An 18,908-nucleotide genomic window follows, 5' to 3' on the forward strand; every position below is an offset into this window, starting at 1 on the left:
ATCGCATTTCAGTGTCTGTGGCAACAGCAGCATCAGATCAGGCTGCCATTGGTGCGATGTTTCACACAGGGACGGCTGTAATTGGCTGATAGCGTGCCGAGGCTTCATTGCCTCCATGGCAACATTGCTTCCTTATTGCTTGGGGAAGGTGAAAAGGAGGGAAAGAGGGGAGGCGACTCTCACTCAGACACTACCTCTGCATTATTCATCCTTTGTCCCAGAGTGCCTGTAGAGTGTGTGTGTAGATGTACCGAGTGATGCGCGTGTGTGTGTTTGTGTTTCTGTGTTGGTGATTGGTTGAGACTTAAGGGGTGAACGGGGTGAAACCGGTGCAATAATTGCACTCAGTGGTGCAATGCATCCAGCAACATCACGACTATGTATTTAAAACAGATAATTGAGATCAGAGGCCATTCACCGTGACGCTCACTTCAAACAGAGACCCTTTGAGCTTTATCGCTCTGAATGGAACAACAAACAAACAAACAAACAAGCAGGGACCTGTTCTCAAGAATGAGTCTGTGTCAGGGCGTAGCAGCACCACACATCTGGACAGGCGACTGGCCGGCAAGGTTGCATCATCAGCTCTCTCTGCTGGATCCATACAGGCATCCCACCCTACAGCGAGGACTGACTGAAGAAAACAACACCACCCACCCACCCACCCACAACAACACCACCACAAACAACAAAAACCACGCGGCTTGTTTGTTGTTGTTTTGAATTTTTTTCCCAGCAGCAGAGGGAGGGGGGGGGGGGGAGCAGAAAAGAGGGGCAAGGGTGGGGTTAGCAGAGAGAAAAACATCACACAGAGATTAGGGTGGGGGGGTTCATTCAGGACTCCTCCCCCATGTGTGTCTGAGCATGAGCGGGGGGGGATAACGTCTGTTGACAGGCGTGCCGGCCAGCGAGCTGGCTGGCTGTTCCTCTGGCGGTGAACACGATGACGAGATGGCAACAGGCACTCAGCATAGCACGTGCTCTCAGTTGCCATCGCAACCTGCCCTTGGATACAGCGTGCTGGTTGGCCGTCTCTCACTGTTGTTGTTCAGTGTGCGGCTGATGAAACCTCGTGGATGAGGGAGGGCAAGCGCTACAGCATGGAGCTGCTTTCCCGCCTTGGTGGAAAGTGTTGCTAGGCACATTAGAGGTCAGTTGGTAAACAAACACTTAATATATAATCACACCCCGCCCCTCAACGCCAAAGATGCTGAACTTGCTGTTTAACTCTTAAATCCATGAAATACTTCTAATTACAAAGCAGGATCAGCCGCTGATCCCAAACAGTCTTAGAGCACCAAGTGAAGGAAAAGAAACATTTAAACAGATTATCCTGATAGTTTAAAGTGGTCTTATATGGTTTAATCTTTCATTTGAAGCTGAGATAAGAAGAAACGCTTTTAAATCAGTTCTTAATGTTTGAAACAGTTGAGACTTTATTACACAAAAACAAGCTTGAAAAATTGTGGACACACAAAACGAAAATAAACGACTTAATGTTACAACAATTAACTGATGAGAAAGACTGCCCACGTTGGGAAAGACTGGCAATATGTGATAAACAGACAGGACAGTCTTCCATTCATGGATCTCACTGTAATAGAGACAATACATCAGAGTGTTTTTTCATAGTGGAAACATTGTTTCATTACAAGTGAGCTCAGATGCTGCTCACTTCTGGCCCCAGCAAGGCAATGAAAAGCATGAATCTATCAATCCTTCAAGGCTCCGAGCTCGAGGAAAAGAACAAAGAAAAAGAGTGTGTATGTGTGTTTGTGTGGCCTCCAATGGTCAGATCAATACGGCATTGTGCTGAGTTTGCAGCTTGCCTGATGAAATCCAGCACAAATAAACATTCTGCTCATAGCACACATTCACTCTGCGCCCAGACACACGGAGAAGATGGTGCCACGAGCCGCGGGAGCTGAGCTGACAGTATGATTGATTACAAGTGCAGGCGCTCTTTGTTTCACCATCGGTAATCAGGACAAAGCGGAGGGGAAGCTGGGTGTGTGTATGTGTAGGTACAAAACCTGTTACTGAGGGAATTTGGCGGAGATGAAACCCAGACGAGGAAGTATTAAGGTAAAGGTAGGAGGAAAGATAGGGGATATTAAATCCTCCTGCTCAACACCTGGACAAAGAACCCACCCCGACAAGCTGACGTCCATCACTGTCACGCCTCGTCACATCCGTCCTGAAGGCCGATTTCGATCTCCTCCAGCCTCTGTGCCATGGACAGGACCAGCATTTTCATCTAGGAGAGAGGGAGGGGAGGTCAGGGATCAGGATGTAAGGATGAACAGAAATCGAACAATGGCGGAAAATTGAGTTAAAAGTGAGGACGGATAAGAAGGAGCGAGAACAGGGGAAGGGGAAAATGGACAGGTGGGAAATGAAGGGGGCAGCAGGAAGCAGTGAGCAGGAAAGAGAGGAGGAGAAGAGGTAATTGCAAAAAAGGGGGGACAGAGAGGGAGAATGACGAAACCCACAGGGGAAGTGGTCAGGGATGGGTGGGTATGAAGGGGGGGGGGGGGGGAGTGGTGGGAGAGACAGGTCAGTGAGTGTACAAGAGGAGAAACCCAAACAAGTGTCTGCCAGTCAGTCAGACAGTCACTCAGACAGACAGAATACATTAACTATGGCGGCAGGGGTGACGAGCACCTTCATCACATCCAGTAAGTCTGAGGACAAAGAGGTCTTTAGTGTGGGGCTGGGTGTCCTTTGAAATGTTAATACTGCCGGCCACTCAGGAGTAAAAACTGTAGAAAGCAACAACTTTTTGTGATAGAAGATGTTTTCAACAAAACACATTTAATTTAACATAAATTTTATTAATGAATAGCCATATAAAACCTTTGTCCCCAAAAACAGACGGCTTCTTATATTCCAGTGCGACTTCTTAATTCTGTAATAATATGTGTGCAGTGGTACGACAGAAACCTCATGTCTATAAGATTTGAAATTGGCAAAGCATCCCACAGCTTTCATACTTGTCGTGACTTGTCAGAAAAACAAACGTGACTGTGCGGCACAGGTAGGACTTGATGCCAACGTTTAAGCCCCGCCATAAGGCAAACCAGTCATTTGACCTCGATTTTAAGCTTTCTTTGGAAACGTCCTCCAACACGGAGAGAAGGAAAGGTAGCTTTGAAATGTATGTTGTTTTTAGGTCATTCACTGTTTGTGAAACGAGTTTAACTTGTATTGTTCTTAATTGTTTTTATTGCAATGTGTGTTTTTTCGATCTTCCTGCCCAGGGACCTCAGATGTCAGTTAGCGATAAAGTGAACTCTGGCCCAGCAGTTGTGTTGTGCACGGCCCCGGTCAAATAAACTAAGAAAAAACGGGCGGCTGTGGCTCAGTGGTAGAGTCGGTCGTCTTTCAATCGGCAGGTCGGAGGTTTGATCCCCAGCTCCCTCAGGCTACATGTCAAAGTGTCCTTGGGCAAGACACTGAACCCCGAATACGTAGCAGCCTCTGCCATCAGTGTGTGAATGTGTGTGTGAATGAGTGACATGTAGTGTAAAAGCAGCTTTGAGTGGTCGCAAAGACTAGAAAAGCGCTACATAAGTACAGTCCATTTACCTTTCCATTTAAACTAAACATTAAAAGTGTTTGCCACGCTGGCAGCCAGGCATCAGCCATCTTTACTCACTTATATTTTGAGTACTTGCAATACTGTGCAGTTATAGTATGTGCGCTTAATAATGGAAATGTGACATAGAATGTCTAAAAGCTTTATCACAGTAACTGAACTAAATCACCATGAGTGTAGCTGTTGTCATGTTCTTCGCATTTGCCTCAAAAATGAATCCAAGAGTGACTGTAAATAGAGTTTAAGCTTGGATGAACCAGATTCTACGTAGAAATGTAGAAGCTGTAGGCAGGGACGTGGATTTCCGGGACAGCAAGTGTTCTGGTTTCTGTTTGTAGTACGCTTGTAGTCCGAGTAATATTAACCAATCACAGGCTGCGGCGTATGCTGGAAAAACAGTCCGTGAGGAGAGCAAAAGCAGGCGGAACGTAATCCGCCGTAATGACATCCCGGCGAATGAGGTAACACAATGGTGATTGAGCCTATGGCCCACTGATGAAAGCCTTTGCATTAGCACTATGTAGTATTATTACAGACTGGGTGTCTGTGGCGACATTCACGGAAAAGTGGCGCCCAGTTAGTGACGCGTTTTCCATCAGCCAGCGGTGGTTGGTCTGCCAGAGAGGGTAGGCGGAGCTAAGCGGCTGCTTTTTCAGTCTCTGCAAGTGTTGCGAGTAAACAGTAATCTACTATGGCTGAACAAACAAAGAAAAGATCGAAGACTACAGATACAACTTCAAAAATAAGTGAAAATCCAAAGAAAAAGAAACAAATCTGACGCTCAGATGAAGCAAACAGTCTAAAAAGGAAAGCGACAATCAGCGAGGAAAATCAAGAGTTACAACCGTAACAAAGGGAGCCAACTGTGGACGTCTGGATGTATCGGCCCTGTATTACCTTTTATCGCCATAAGGTGGCGCCAAATAGAACGAAACTGAGAACTTCCACATTATAACTTTAAACTTGCAAAAAACATTTTGACAGTGGAAAGGCTAGAAACATTATTTGACATGTGTCTTTAAGAAATGTATATGGTTACCAAAATTTTAGCTGATTCATTTTTGATTGAGCAAGTCAATTATAAATCTGCAAATCTTTTAAACATTAGAAAGAAGTATCTTAAAATGTGGTGTATGAGACGCACTTTTAATAAATGTTTTCCATCTAAAAAGTGGGCTGCGTCCTAAACACTGGTGCAACCACTATACCAGTGTAAAATGCAGAGAGAGGTATTTTATTGTCTTACGGTATTTCAGTTCAAAAGAATCACATCGTTCGCTAACGTCACAACACTAGCTGGCTGAGCTCCACTACCGCACTGGTAGCTAGCAGGATTGCAAACTCGACATATGGAAGGCTGTCATTTGTGTGTTTTGAATGTGTTTCAAATGAATATACATTGAAATAGTGTTGAAATAACTTGTATACACGTTTTTATTAATGAATAGCCATATAAAACCTTTGTCCCCAAAAACAGACGGCTTCTTATATTCCAGTGCGACTTCTTAATTCTGTAATAATATGTGTGCAGTGGTACGACAGAAACCTCATGTCTATAAGATTTGAAATTGGCAAAGCATCCCACAGCTTTCATACTTGTCGTGACTTGTCAGAAAAACAAACGTGACTGTGCGGCACAGGTAGGACTTGATGCCAACGTTTAAGCCCCGCCATAAGGCAAACCAGGCATGTGACCTCGATTTTTAAGCTTTCTTTGGAAACGTCCTCCAACACGGAGAGAAGGAAAGGTAGCTTTGCAATGTATGTTGTTTTTAGGTCATTCACTGTTTGTGAAACGAGTTTAACTTGTATTGTTCTTAATTGTTTTTATTGCAATGTGTGTTTTTTAGATCTTCCTGCCCAGGGACCTCAGATGTCAGTTAGCGATAAAGCGAACTCTGGCCCAGCAGTTGTGTTGTGCACGGCCCCGGTCAAATAAACTAAGAAAAAACGGGCGGCTGTGGCTCAGTGGTAGAGTCGGTCGTCTTTCAATCGGCAGGTCGGAGGTTTGATCCCCAGCTCCCTCAGGCTACATGTCAAAGTGTCCTTGGGCAAGACACTGAACCCCGAATACGTAGCAGCCTCTGCCATCAGTGTGTGAATGAGTGACATGTAGTGTCAAAGCAGCTTTGAGTGGTCGCAAAGACTAGAAAAGCGCTACATAAGTACAGTCCATTTACCTTTCCATTTAAACTAAACATTAAAAGTGTTTGCCACGCTGGCAGCCAGGCATCAGCCATCTTTACTCACTTATATTTTGAGTACTTGCAATACTGTGCAGTTATAGTATGTGCGCTTAATAATGGAAATGTGACATAGAATGTCTAAAAGCTTTATCACAGTAACTGAACTAAATCACCATGAGTGTAGCTGTTGTCATGTTCTTCGCATTTGCCTCAAAAATGAATCCAAGAGTGACTGTAAATAGAGTTTAAGCTTGGATGAACCAGATTCTACGTAGAAATGTAGAATCTGTAGGCAGGGACGTGGATTTCCGGGACAGCAAGTGTTCTGGTTTCTGTTTGTAGTACGCTTGTAGTCCGAGTAATATTAACCAATCACAGGCTGCGGCGTATGCTGGAAAAACAGTCCGTGAGGAGAGCAAAAGCAGGCGGAACGTAATCCGCCGTAATGACATCCCGGCGAATGAGGTAACACAATGGTGATTGAGCCTATGGCCCACTGATGAAAGCCTTTGCATTAGCACTGTATAGTATTATTACAGACTGGGTGTCTGTGGCGACATTCACGGAAAAGTGGCGCCCAGTTAGTGACGCGTTTTCCATCAGCCAGCGGTGGTTGGTCTGCCAGAGAGGGTAGGCGGAGCTCAGCGGCTGCTTTTTCAGTCTCTGCAAGTGTTGCGAGTAAACAGTAATCTACTATGGCTGAACAAACAAAGAAAAGATGGAAGACTACAGATACAACTTCAACAAGAAGTGAAAATCCAAAGAAAAAGAAACAAATCTGACGCTCAGATGAAGCAAACAGTCTAAAAAGGAAAGCGACAATCAGCGAGGAAAATCAAGAGTTACAACTGTAACAAAGGGAGCCAACTGTGGACGTCTGGATGTATCGGCCCTGTATTACCTTTTATCGCCATAAGGTGGCGCCAAATAGAACGAAACTGAGAACTTCCACATTATAACTTTAAACTTGCAAAAAACATTTTGACAGTGGAAAGGCTGGAAACAATATTTGACATGTGTCTTTAAGAAATGTATATGGTTACCAAAATTTTAGCTGATTCATTTTTGATTGAGCAAGTCAATTATAAATCTGCAAATCTTTTAAACATTAGAAAGAAGTATCTTAAAATGTGGTGTATGAGACGCACTTTTAATAAATGTTTTCCATCTATAAAGTGGGCTGCGTCCTAAACACTGGTGCAACCACTATACCAGTGTAAAATGCAGAGAGAGGTATTTTATTGTCTTACGGTATTTCAGTTCAAAAGAATCACATCGTTCGCTAACGTCACAACACTAGCTGGCTGAGCTCCACTACCGCACTGGTAGCTAGCAGGATTGCAAACTCGACATATGGAAGGCTGTCATTTGTGTGTTTTGAATGTGTTTCAAATGGATATACATTGAAATTGTGTTGAAATAACTTGTATACACGTTTTTATTAATGAATAGCCATATAAAACCTTTGTCCCCAAAAACAGACGGCTTCTTATATTCCAGTGCGACTTCTTAATTCTGTAATAATATGTGTGCAGTGGTACGACAGAAACCTCATGTCTATAAGATTTGAAATTGGCAAAGCATCCCACAGCTTTCATACTTGTCGTGACTTGTCAGAAAAACAAACGTGACTGTGCGGCACAGGTAGGACTTGATGCCAACGTTTAAGCCCCGCCATAAGGCAAACCAGTCATTTGACCTCGATTTTTAAGCTTTCTTTGGAAACGTCCTCCCACACGGAGAGAAGGAAAGGTAGCTTTGCAATGTATGTTGTTTTTAGGTCATTCACTGTGAAACGAGTTTAATTTGTATTGTTCTTAATTGTTTTTATTGCAATGTGTGTTTTTTCGATCTTCCTGCCCAGGGACCTCAGATGTCAGTTAGCGATAAAGCGAACTCTGGCCCAGCAGTTGTGTTGTGCACGGCCCCGGTCAAATAAACTAAGAAAAAACGGGCGGCTGTGGCTCAGTGGTAGAGTCGGTCGTCTTTCAATCGGCAGGTCGGAGGTTTGATCCCCAGCTCCCTCAGGCTACATGTCAAAGTGTCCTTGGGCAAGACACTGAACCCCGAATACGTAGCAGCCTCTGCCATCAGTGTGTGAATGAGTGACATGTAGTGTCAAAGCAGCTTTGAGTGCTCGCAAAGACTAGAAAAGCGCTACATAAGTACAGTCCATTTACCTTTCCATTCAAACTAAACATTAAAAGTGTTTGCCACGCTGGCAGCCAGGCATCAGCCATCTTTACTCACTTATATTTTGAGTACTTGCAATACTGTGCAGTTATAGTATGTGCGCTTAATAATGAAAATGTGACATAGAATGTCTAAAAGCTTTATCACAGTAACTGAACTAAATCACCATGAGTGTAGCTGTTGTCATGTTCTTCGCATTTGCCTCAAAAATGAATCCAAGAGTGACTGTAAATAGAGTTTAAGCTTGGATGAACCAGATTCTACGTAGAAATGTAGAATCTGTAGGCAGGGACGTGGTTTTCCGGGACAGCAAGTGTTCTGGTTTCTGTTTGTAGTACGCTTGTAGTCCGAGTAATATTAACCAATCACAGGCTGCGGCGTATGCTGGAAAAACAGTCCGTGAGGAGAGCAAAAGCAGGCGGAACGTAATCCGCCGTAATGACATCCCGGCGAATGAGGTAACACAATGGTGATTGAGCCTATGGCCCACTGATGAAAGCCTTTGCATTAGCACTATATAGCATTATTACAGACTGGGTGTCTGTGGCGACATTCACGGAAAAGTGGCGTCCAGTTAGTGATGCGTTTTCAATCACCCAGCAGTGGTTGGTCTGCCAGAGAGGGTAGGCGGAGCTAAGCGGCTGCTTTTTCAGTCTCTGCAAGTGTTGCGAGTAAACAGTAATCTACTATGGCTGAACAAACAAAGAAAAGATGGATGACTACAGATACAACTTCAAAAATAAGTGAAAATCCAAAGAAAAAGAAACAAATCTGACGCTCAGATGAAGGCAAACAGTCTAAAAAGGAAAGCGACCGTCAGCGAGGAAAATCAAGAGTTACAACCGTAACAAAGGGAGCCAACTGTGGACGTCTGGATGTATCAGCCCTGTATTACCTTTTATCGCCATAAGGTGGCGCCAAATAGAACGAAACTGAGAACTTCCACATTATAACTTTAAACTTGCAAAAAACATTTTGACAGTGGAAAGGCTGGAAACAATATTTGACGTGTTTTTAAGAAATGTATATGGTTACCAAAATTTTAGCTGATTCATTTTTGATTGAGCAAGTCAATTATAAATCTGCAAATCTTTTAAACATTAGAAAGAAGTATCTTAAAATGTGGTGTATGAGACGCACTTTTAATAAATGTTTTCCATCTAAAAAGTGGGCTGCGTCCTAAACACTGGTGCAACCACTATACCAGTGTAAAATGCAGAGAGAGGTATTTTATTGTCTTACGGTATTTCAGTTCAAAAGAATCACATCGTTCGCTAACGTCACAACACTAGCAGGCTGAGCTCCACTACCGCACTGGTAGCTAGCAGGATTGCAAACTGGACATATGGAAGGCTGTCATTTGTGTGTTTTGAATGTGTTTCAAATGAATATACATTGAAATAGTGTTGAAATAACTTGTATACACGTTTTTATTAATGAATAGCCATATAAAACCTTTTTCCCCAAAAACAGACGGCTTCTTATATTCCAGTGCGACTTCTTAGTTCTGTAATAATATGTGTGCAGTGGTACGACAGAAACCTCATGTCTATAAGATTTGAAATTGGCAAAGCATCCCACAGCTTTCATACTTGTCGTGACTTGTCAGAAAAACAAACGTGACTGTGCGGCACAGGTAGGACTTGATGCCAACGTTTAAGCCCCGCCATAAGGCAAACCAGGCATGTGACCTCGATTTTTAAGCTTTCTTTGGAAACGTCCTCCAACACGGAGAGAAGGAAAGGTAGCTTTGAAATGTATGTTGTTTTTAGGTCATTCACTGTTTGTGAAACGAGTTTAACTTGTATTGTTCTTAATTGTTTTTATTGCAATGTGTGTTTTTTCGATCTTCCTGCCCAGGGACCTCAGATGTCAGTTAGCGATAAAGTGAACTCTGGCCCAGCAGTTGTGTTGTGCACGGCCCCTGTCAAATAAACTAAGAAAAAACGGGCGGCTGTGGCTCAGTGGTAGAGTCGGTCGTCTTTCAATCGGCAGGTCGGAGGTTTGATCCCCAGCTCCCTCAGGCTACATGTCAAAGTGTCCTTGGGCAAGACACTGAACCCCGAATACGTAGCAGCCTCTGCCATCAGTGTGTGAATGAGTGACATGTAGTGTCAAAGCAGCTTTGAGTGCTCGCAAAGACTAGAGAAGCGCTACATAAGTACAGTCCATTTACCTTTCCATTTAAACTAAACATTAAAAGTGTTTGCCACGCTGGCAGCCAGGCATCAGCCATCTTTACTCACTTATATTTTGAGTACTTGCAATACTGTGCAGTTATAGTATGTGCGCTTAATAATGGAAATGTGACATAGAAGGTCTAAAAGCTTTTTCACAGTAACTGAACTAAATCACCATGAGTGTAGCTGTTGTCATGTTCTTCACATTTGCCTCAAAAATGAATCCAAGAGTGACTGTAAATAGAGTTTAAGCTTGGATGAACCAGATTCTACGTAGAAATGAAGAATCTGTAGGCAGGGACGTGGATTTCCGGGACTTTCAGATTTCCCGACTTCCTTGAATGCATCAGATCAATCCGATCTCCGTTCAATAAACGGAGTTTTCTCCTCCTCTTGAGGACAGACCTGACAAAGCTTCTGCATCATGATGTTGAAATTTCCCATTAATTTAAGAAAATCACAAGAAAAATGTGTTCTTTTTCTGTAAACGATGCAGCACACGGCAAAAGGAAGTCGTTTATCGCTACAGGCCCCAGCATATTGTCATCAGACTATAGCAAGTTGGTTTTGAGATTGATCCAAGTCTAACCCATCCATCCGTCATCTATACCTGGAGCCTATCCCAGCTGTCATTGGGCGAGAGGTGGAGTACAACCTGGACTGCCAATCACAGGCTGACACATAGAGACAGACAACCTTTCACGCTCACATTTGAACGACCATGTCTTTGGACTGCGGGAGGAAGCCGGAGTACCCAAGTGGAACCTACGCAGGCGACAGCGCTAACCTCTGCAGCTCCCCAAGCCTAATCACCAATGCAAAAAAGCACTTAAAATGTATTTATTTGGAGTCCGTTTTTTTTGCTATTTGCTCAGTCTACCTTTTCACGTGTTAAAAAGTGTTCGCCACATAAGGAAACCAAAGGCAAATAATTGGTTTCCTATTTTCAACCTGGCAACTGGTGTTTATTTTGTGTAGAAACCTGTAAGCTGGCGAAACATCTCCGGGATCAGAGTCAGACATAAAGCTGGTGGAACGAAATTAAAGCAGAAGCTTCGGTGATTTATGCCAAACAGACATGTAATGAAGAAAACACTGATTTTAAATCTTAACCTATCATAAGCTTTTATAATCCTGTTACAATGCACCAATGACTAAAGACGAATGATGGCTATAAGACCACCTTAAATTAATACAATCAGCGTGCAGCTATAGTCAGATTGATCAAAACAGGGATTAAACAATGTCAATGCCGAGGTGGATTTAAATGGTAATCTACATATTAACCAATATGAGGTCAGCCTGTTTATTTCAACATACAGCGCCCTTATGCACCCCTTTGTTTGCCACACACACACATTGTAGGAACATTATAACAGTAGTCATGTGCGCTTCAGGGCCTGAGAGGAATTAAGGTGTGAATTCAGGTTAAAACACATTTTCTTTTTTGGGTCACATAAAGTAAACACAAGGGTAAAGATAACAATTTGCCTTTAGGATTTGTCTGTCTGTTGTTTGAAAGGTTTCCAAGTCATAAAAAGGTCCTTAAGCTCACCAGGTGTCTGTTCGTCACGTGCGATCTCTTGTTTTTCCTACACGTTTGATGAATCGAAACATTTTTGTGGTATTTACTGATGCATAGAAAACACACAATGGATCTGGTGTCACCTGCAGGAATGTCAGAAATCACTGCCAAGTAAAAGTCAATGCCAAACAAATATACAGCTTCAGTCACAAAGGCAATCAAAACATGTTTTTGGCTCTCACAAAGATTCCTCAACATGCTCCCATCACAGCTATTGTCCTTGGTGCAAGAGTGTGGGAGGGCTGCAGGTGCTCCTGCGCTCTATCACCACCTACTGGCCAATTTGTGCACTTTATAGATTTTTAAACAAAGGGTGATTAAGATTAACTTTGAGCATCACCACAGAATTCAATTATTAACACAAACACCCTCTAAAGTTTCAAAATAACAATACTAATGCGACAAATAGAAATATAGACGAAAATATACAAAGGAATATATTTAGGCGTTTAAACTGAATCTTACAGAAAATATGCTTCTTCATTTTATTATAATCTGAAATGGAATTAAATATAAATAACCTTGCAGGGCATGCCATGGAGAGATGAGGTAATGTCTGATACAGACGTCTGACCGTCACAGGAGAGAGGGCTTCCCAGAACTAAGCTGATGTCATCATGAGAACAACCTGTGCATTGGTAATCAATGAGAGAGCTGCTCTAAAGCAATGTGCGAGCACTCTCAGTAAGACAACGCAACACTGAGAACTGTGTCTCATGGCACAAGTGGTGATGTGCAGCTCAGATTTGGAGTTTTGCAACATATTTTTACATCACTTATTCAAAGGATTAAACTTTGCCTGTATGAGGAGAGACAGTCATGTGTACAGTTTGTAATGAGCTTTAAAACAGACATTATGCTCAGTGAATTAAACGTTTTTATCTCACAGCACTACACGATGAGAGAAAACAGACAAAGAAAAGCAGCAGCAGTAAATCACCTCTGTCAGCTGTTGTTCAACAATGCCTCTGTACTCCAGTGTGACCGGCTGCTCTTTGGGGCCCTCTGCTGTCAACATCTGGCTTGCAGAGCCGAGCACATAGCTGGAAGAGATTCAGGGTAGGATGTTAGGGTGCTTAATGCAGATACAGGAGGTACACCGTTAACATCTGTACATTTTATGAAATTTAATACAAAACCCAAACCATCAAAAATACTTGTGTAAAGCACAACTGGCTTTATGAAAGGACAGCTGTTTTTTTACAGTTTGTAAAGTAAATATAGTCCCTGTTGGGCTTTTATTCTGACATTATCCTAGTTGATAATGAGCATCTGCTCAAGTCATTTACATTAAATCAGTTTAAAATCACTTTATATTAGAGATAGACCGATATGGTTTTTTCAGGGCCAATACCGATACCAATTATTAGTAGTCAAGGAGGAGTAAAAGTGAAAATATTGGCATCAAAACTTTGAATAAAACAAACTCCAACACTTAACTTTGTTTAAATGCCTTTAAGCGTATCTTTATTAAACAAACAAACAAAAAGCGCAAGGAGTTCCCAGGGTCAGCAGCATATCTTATAAAGTTAACTGAAAATTTAAATAAATAAATAAATATAAAGTAAATAAAACAAAGTTAAATAAAATTTGCAAAGAAATTTACTTTTTCTCCTCTCAGCACTCTGCATGCACAGCTTTCACTGCTGAATGGCTGTTACACGTGCCATGGCTCTGCGTGTAACCAATCAGTGCTATGTGTGGGACAATGCTGGAGACAGAGTAGTGACTGCAGACAGAGAGGCACGGCTGCATCAGAGCCATGATAACCCAGTTTTAAATTGATCTCTTAACGGCCGCCCTACTTTATATATGTGAATCTATGTATTAAGGGTGCTGAACAGATGAAGATACTCATACTCGTGGTTATTATACAGTAAATAAGGGGATAAATGTCAGATAAGATAATGTTTTCACTTAATAACTTCACAAAAGTACAACTCTTCTTAAAGCATACAGTCATATTCCTCTGAAATCAATCCACGGAAAAGTAAACAAATACAAACAGCGTCTTTAAGATAAGAGCTGTAAACATTACCTGTCGATGTCTGCTACATTGAAACAGAATGTGAACCTCTTGTGGTCCAGGTTCCTCGGCGTGGACGAATACACAATGCCAAGCACAGAGCGGCAGCCTCGACAGACTAGATCCACAACAAGACTGTGGAGGGAGTGAGACAGATAGGTACATATACATATGTGGCAAAATACAGGTGTGTTATAATTGCAAAGAAAAACACAGACGCAGTTATAATAGTCTAATTATACAATAACTCTGATGGGGGCTATCCTGCAGGGCAAGGAGCTATTTTAATTTAGACAATAAAAGTACATTTTGATTATTTAACTTAACTATACCTACGTACCTGTATCAAACTGTTTTTACATTGTGTTATTGGTACTTGTACTTGAGTAAAGGATTGTAAAACTTAATTCTCTACAGCACACATAAGCTTCTTACCAGACAGATCGTTTGTGAACTTCAAGCAGACGATTCTCCTTAGCAACTATGACGTTGTCAGTGACCCCTAAGACCAAAACATCACAAACATGTCAGCTGCTTTATATTAGAGAGAAAACTTCTAAAGCTATAAATTCACAACTTTAACGACTGTAAATAAATGCACCACTCTTTTGTCTTTGTCTTAGTCAATCTACGCATAGATCAGTTACCGTGCCAAATAAGAAAACATGATTTTTTGCATATATATTTGAGCGCACAACAAAATTAGCTATAACGTTAGCTTATCATTTTAAACCCAGACTCACGTTTCAATCTTATTTGGTTTTCACCATCTTCACTTCCATCCCAGGACACTGAATCCCCAACAGGTAGCTTGCACTTTCCGCAGATGAACACCACAGGTCCATCGTCACTGTCCTCGTCCTCCTCCACCTGGCCAAATAACTTTTCTTCGACGGCTGTGGAGTCAACACTGGACGTTTCAAATGTGACATTTACATTTTTCTGTCGACGTTTTACTACATTTTCTCTCGCCGCCATTTCTAGTAGCTCCTCAAAACAAGATGTTTCGAACTTAGGCGGGTGGTTGACAGAGTAGTAAAGATCTTTCAGGTATCCAGACGAGGCAAGATGTTCATGTACTTGTACTTCCGCTTTGGTTTATTGCAGCGAACCCTTGAAACAAACGCTGTTTTTGCTTCCTTTTTTTAGCTTAATGTAATTAAATAACTGTACAAATTTGTGATTATATATGTATGTGCTTATAGACAACAATTCAATATTAATATAATTTATATGTTATTGAACCGGAAGATGTTTTGATTTTTTTATCAACGTGCAGCAGTAGTTTTAATATAAATGAGAATATGGATATTTAGAGTAGATAGGTAAGAGTAGATAGCTAATAGAAACCTCAGGGAATCTATATCATATTAATAGTTGGACGGCGAGTCAAATGTGTTAGTTACAGAGACCTTTGTGCTGTTTATAATTCTGTTACACACAAATAAAAGTAATTTCATATCTGACAAGCCGTTTCAGGTTTTCTGATCATTTTTTATCATACGTATTATTTTAATTGGTCCGTACCTATAAGCATCATCACCACTTTATAAAGAAGCATAGGCTACATTATTAAGTAAGTTTAATAACATAGTTCATACTAACAAAATTAATTTTGATGACAAAAGACTTATTCAAGGGGCTTGAATGATTTTAACCAACTGAACTGTGAAAGTAGGGAGTCTACAGATTTGTTACATTTAGTCATTTATTATCCTTCGGGTTGTTGTTGACCAGTGAGCCATACACTCTGAAGGGTATATAATTATTAACGTGATATGAACCTATGATAGATGCGATCATAAGTAACCTAGTGTGTATTCCTACTCGAGAGAGGACGTTATAACTCAAGGAATCCGACGTGAACCATCTTGATTTGGTTTACTATCTTTGGGTTCCTTGAGCCAACTTGAACCGGAAATACTTTTTAAATATATATAATATATTAATATCTTTGCGTAATTCGTCATCTTTTTTGTGTTTATTCATAAAATGTATCACAAAATGTCGTATATGTTTATTTAACATTAAAACTTAAATCATTCTTATTACACAAAGTAAACAGGATATTCGCTCCGTCTTCTCATTGGCTGATAACCCGGAAGTGAATTTTGCAGGCGCCAAACCAGAAGGCGAAAACTGTATTTGTTTCTTTTACGGCTTGCTTGAATGCTAAGAAGATAGTAATAATCTTATAATATATTATTAAGATAGTTATTAGATAGTGTTTCATTTATCATGTGTGAGAAGATTAAAAAGGTAATGTACAGTGTCTTTTCAAACAACTGTACTCAATAACTTTACTGCCGCTGGCTTTTGTTTATCCTTCTTCTTCATGTCGCTCCTCAGGTGAACAGCTGGCTGAGCACAGTGTTTGGAGATCAGCCGGTGCCACACTTTGAGGTTAACACCAGGACAGTGGACATACTGTACCAGCTGGCACAGTCTAGTGAAGCTCGCTGCAGTGACACAGCTCTCCTTATAGAAGACCTTAAACAGAAAGCTTCAGAGTATCAGGCTGAGGGTAAGAGGAGGAATGAGAGTAGCGCTAATATTTATTTTAAAGGATAACTTCAGTTCAATACATATTACTTCATATCTGAGTAGGTTTGACCATCATTTATAATCAGTTATAATAACTTTGTTTTCATTAAACTGGTGTGATCCTGGAAATGGGCTTCTTTCTAGCTGTGTTGTCACCCAGATTTTAGCAATTGATTTTGTAAGCATGGTGTGAGGATTACAAGGAGCAATGGCCAAAACTATGAAAAATAAATCTACATTTTTAAAACTTAGTAGGCATATTTAGTATAAACAACATTTTCACATAACTCAACTGTGTTTCCTCCACTTAGATGCCCACGTCCGGGATGTCCTTCTACAAGGTGTTGGTCTGTCATGTGGAAGCCTTTCAAAGCCCGCTGCTGACTACTTGTCAGCTTTAGTGGACACTGCCATGGTGCTTGGAGTCAGAGACACATCACTGGGCAGGTACACTAGGTTATTGCATTGTTAAAGCCTGTTTTATTTCGTGTTGTCACCAGTTTACCTGATAAAACTCTCTCTTCTAGCTTTATGCCAGCAGTGAACAACCTCACCAACGAACTTCTAGAAGCAGAGAAGTCAAATAGGAGACTAGAGCGGGAACTGAAGGCCCTCAGAAAGAGACTTGGTGCTACACTGGTGCTGCGGAGCAACTTACAAGAGTAAGACTATAGATTAATTTTGCATGTGCTACTGCTTAAATATAAACCATTTGTTGATATATATTGTACTTAATTTGTATTCCGTTTCTATCCATGTCCCTGTTTGTCTTCAGGGATATCAACAAAACAGTGAAATCTCAGGCAGTGGAGAGCGCGAAAGCAGAGGAGAGACTCCTCAACATGGACTTTGTGGCGGCAAAGGCTAAAGAGCTCAGCAACAGACGGGAGAGAGCAGAGGTATGTTGTGGTGTTCCACCTTTGTCTCTGCATAGAGCAAGGGAAGTTTTGCATGGGTGCTAAAACATGGTTCAATATACTGCAGTTGCATATGAAGAGGTGGACATGCCGAGATATTTAAGGGTTCTTATTATTATTTTGCCTTGTTTTGTTGCAAATATTCATATCATAGTGGGAGGTTAGCTCTGGGTGAACACATAAAGAAAAATTATACACATGAATATTTGCTATACACTCTGAAGAGGTATTAATTATTGTGCTATTCATAATAATATTCTTAATAATGTTGCCAAAGCAAAATCCCCTCCTGGCATGTCTTGTCTCTGTGGAGTCACCGGTTTTATTTTGTAAGACAGAGTAAACTATGATCCGGCTATCATGTTACTGCCTTTGATATAAAGCACAGAGATGATGCTGTGGACAGGGCTAACAGTTAACGCCCTTCGTATCATTGTCAGGAGAGCCCAGATACTGTAAACATCACAGTCACGCAGCAGCAGCCAAAACAGAGCTCTGTCATGGAGCTTGTTCGCCTGTTTCACTCTATATTCATCTTTCCTGCAGGCTCAACTTCAATCCAGAAACATGGACAAGTCGCTCACACACCAGGCTATTGTGCTGCTCTCTGAGGTAACTTCAGCTGTTGCTCATGCAACATCTATGATAATGCAAAGCTCTTTTCAGGGTCTGAAATGTGTCTTTTCTCTCTGTAGGAAGTCACAGCGCTGAAACAGGAAATAACCCCCCTGCAGAAGAAACTGGAGCCTTACATGGACTTAAGCCCAGTCCGTTTGTTTTCAGTTTTTCTTATAACAATTCAACAACCCAAAAGCGCTCTCACATTATCATGTTCATGTGTACATTAAAGCTGACATCTTGTATTTGGCTTCATGAGATGTTTTCTTTTTTTCCTTCCAAACCACCGCAGAGCCCGTCTCTTGCTCAGGTGAAAATAGAAGAAGCAAAAAGAGAACTGGTGAGTACCTTTAATAGTTGATTGAATGAAGTCTGAAATGTTGCTTCTTCTTTATTTTGATGCCATTTTATTTCTTCTATTTCAGGCTGCACTTGATTCCCAACTTGAGATGAAGGTGGATTTCAAGTGAAGAAGTTAAAAACGTTCCTTATTTTGCGTTATGCATGTTCTGTCTTGTAAGAAAAATAAAGTAATAATGTCCACGTGTTGCAGCAGCCTTGGTCAGAGTCTCTATTCTTATGTATTTGTCTGTATGTATTTGATAACTAATTGCTGCATGCATAAAGCACTCTCTTAAATGGTGACCACCCAAAACAAATCAAACCGTCTCCCTCTTTAAATGCTCGATGTAAATTCCTCAATAAATCCTCAAAAAAACCTCAATTGTGTTTTAGATGAATGATCTATTCGAGCCACCGTAGAGGAGAAAATGTATATAGCAAGTTTTCCTTCCTTTGGTTGGACTTGTTTAGTTATCTCCTCCTCTTCCTGTTTGTTACAAAACATCATTATCACTAATCAAATGTTGTGTCTTGACTTTAGAGTCTGTGCTTTCAAATTGAGGGCTTGTGATTCTGATTTTAACAACATGTCTTGAATTATTCTTTGATGAAGTTTGTCTTCAAGAAGCAATGATTCCCCACAGAAAGGTGCTTTTATTTGAATGACTTCAGTGTATTGAAAATTAGGAATGCACATATGTTTTGGATTATCTTTATTG

At 41.2% G+C, this 18,908-nt stretch overlaps 2 protein-coding genes across 2 annotated transcripts; one reads left to right on the top strand and one right to left on the bottom strand.

Moving 5' to 3' along the window:
- Positions 1 to 1,473: 1,473 nt before the first annotated feature.
- Positions 1,474 to 14,770, bottom strand: mis18a (MIS18 kinetochore protein A). Its single transcript, XM_069676897.1, has 5 exons — positions 14,512 to 14,770; positions 14,204 to 14,270; positions 13,781 to 13,903; positions 12,683 to 12,785; positions 1,474 to 2,257 (listed from the first exon to the last, which is right to left on the bottom strand). The coding sequence occupies exons 1-5, from the start codon at positions 14,744 to 14,746 to the stop codon at positions 2,177 to 2,179; spliced, it is 609 nt and encodes a 202-aa protein (XP_069532998.1). The 5' UTR covers positions 14,747 to 14,770; the 3' UTR covers positions 1,474 to 2,176.
- Positions 14,771 to 15,965: 1,195 nt separating this feature from the next.
- Positions 15,966 to 18,500, top strand: haus1 (HAUS augmin-like complex, subunit 1). Its single transcript, XM_069676617.1, has 9 exons — positions 15,966 to 16,027; positions 16,118 to 16,292; positions 16,624 to 16,759; positions 16,840 to 16,974; positions 17,088 to 17,211; positions 17,776 to 17,841; positions 17,925 to 17,996; positions 18,140 to 18,187; positions 18,273 to 18,500. The coding sequence occupies exons 1-9, from the start codon at positions 16,007 to 16,009 to the stop codon at positions 18,315 to 18,317; spliced, it is 822 nt and encodes a 273-aa protein (XP_069532718.1). The 5' UTR covers positions 15,966 to 16,006; the 3' UTR covers positions 18,318 to 18,500.
- The last annotated feature ends 408 nt before the right edge of the window (positions 18,501 to 18,908 follow it).

The sequence above is a fragment of the Semicossyphus pulcher genome, unplaced genomic scaffold (genome assembly GCF_022749685.1).
Source record: "Semicossyphus pulcher isolate SPU_LCO1_2020_fin unplaced genomic scaffold, fSemPul1.0.p SCAF_10, whole genome shotgun sequence".
Lineage (NCBI taxonomy): Eukaryota > Metazoa > Chordata > Actinopteri > Labriformes > Labridae > Semicossyphus > Semicossyphus pulcher.

Bases quoted from the DNA above. Each gene is read 5' to 3' on its own strand.
- haus1 (XM_069676617.1), top strand. From the start codon at position 16,007: ATGTGTGAGAAGATTAAAAAG. The intron at 16,028-16,117 runs GTAATGTACAGT...GTCGCTCCTCAG, and splicing joins TGTGTGAGAAGATTAAAAAG to GTGAACAGCTGGCTGAGCAC. The intron at 16,760-16,839 runs GTACACTAGGTT...TCTCTCTTCTAG, and splicing joins AGAGACACATCACTGGGCAG to CTTTATGCCAGCAGTGAACA.
- mis18a (XM_069676897.1), bottom strand. From the start codon at position 14,746: ATGGCGGCGAGAGAAAATGTAGTAAAACGTCGACAGAAAAATGTAAAT. The intron at 14,271-14,511 runs GTGAGTCTGGGT...TTTTGGTCTTAG, and splicing joins AAACCAAATAAGATTGAAAC to GGGTCACTGACAACGTCATA. The intron at 13,904-14,203 runs GTAAGAAGCTTA...CTCCCTCCACAG, and splicing joins GTTCACAAACGATCTGTCTG to TCTTGTTGTGGATCTAGTCT.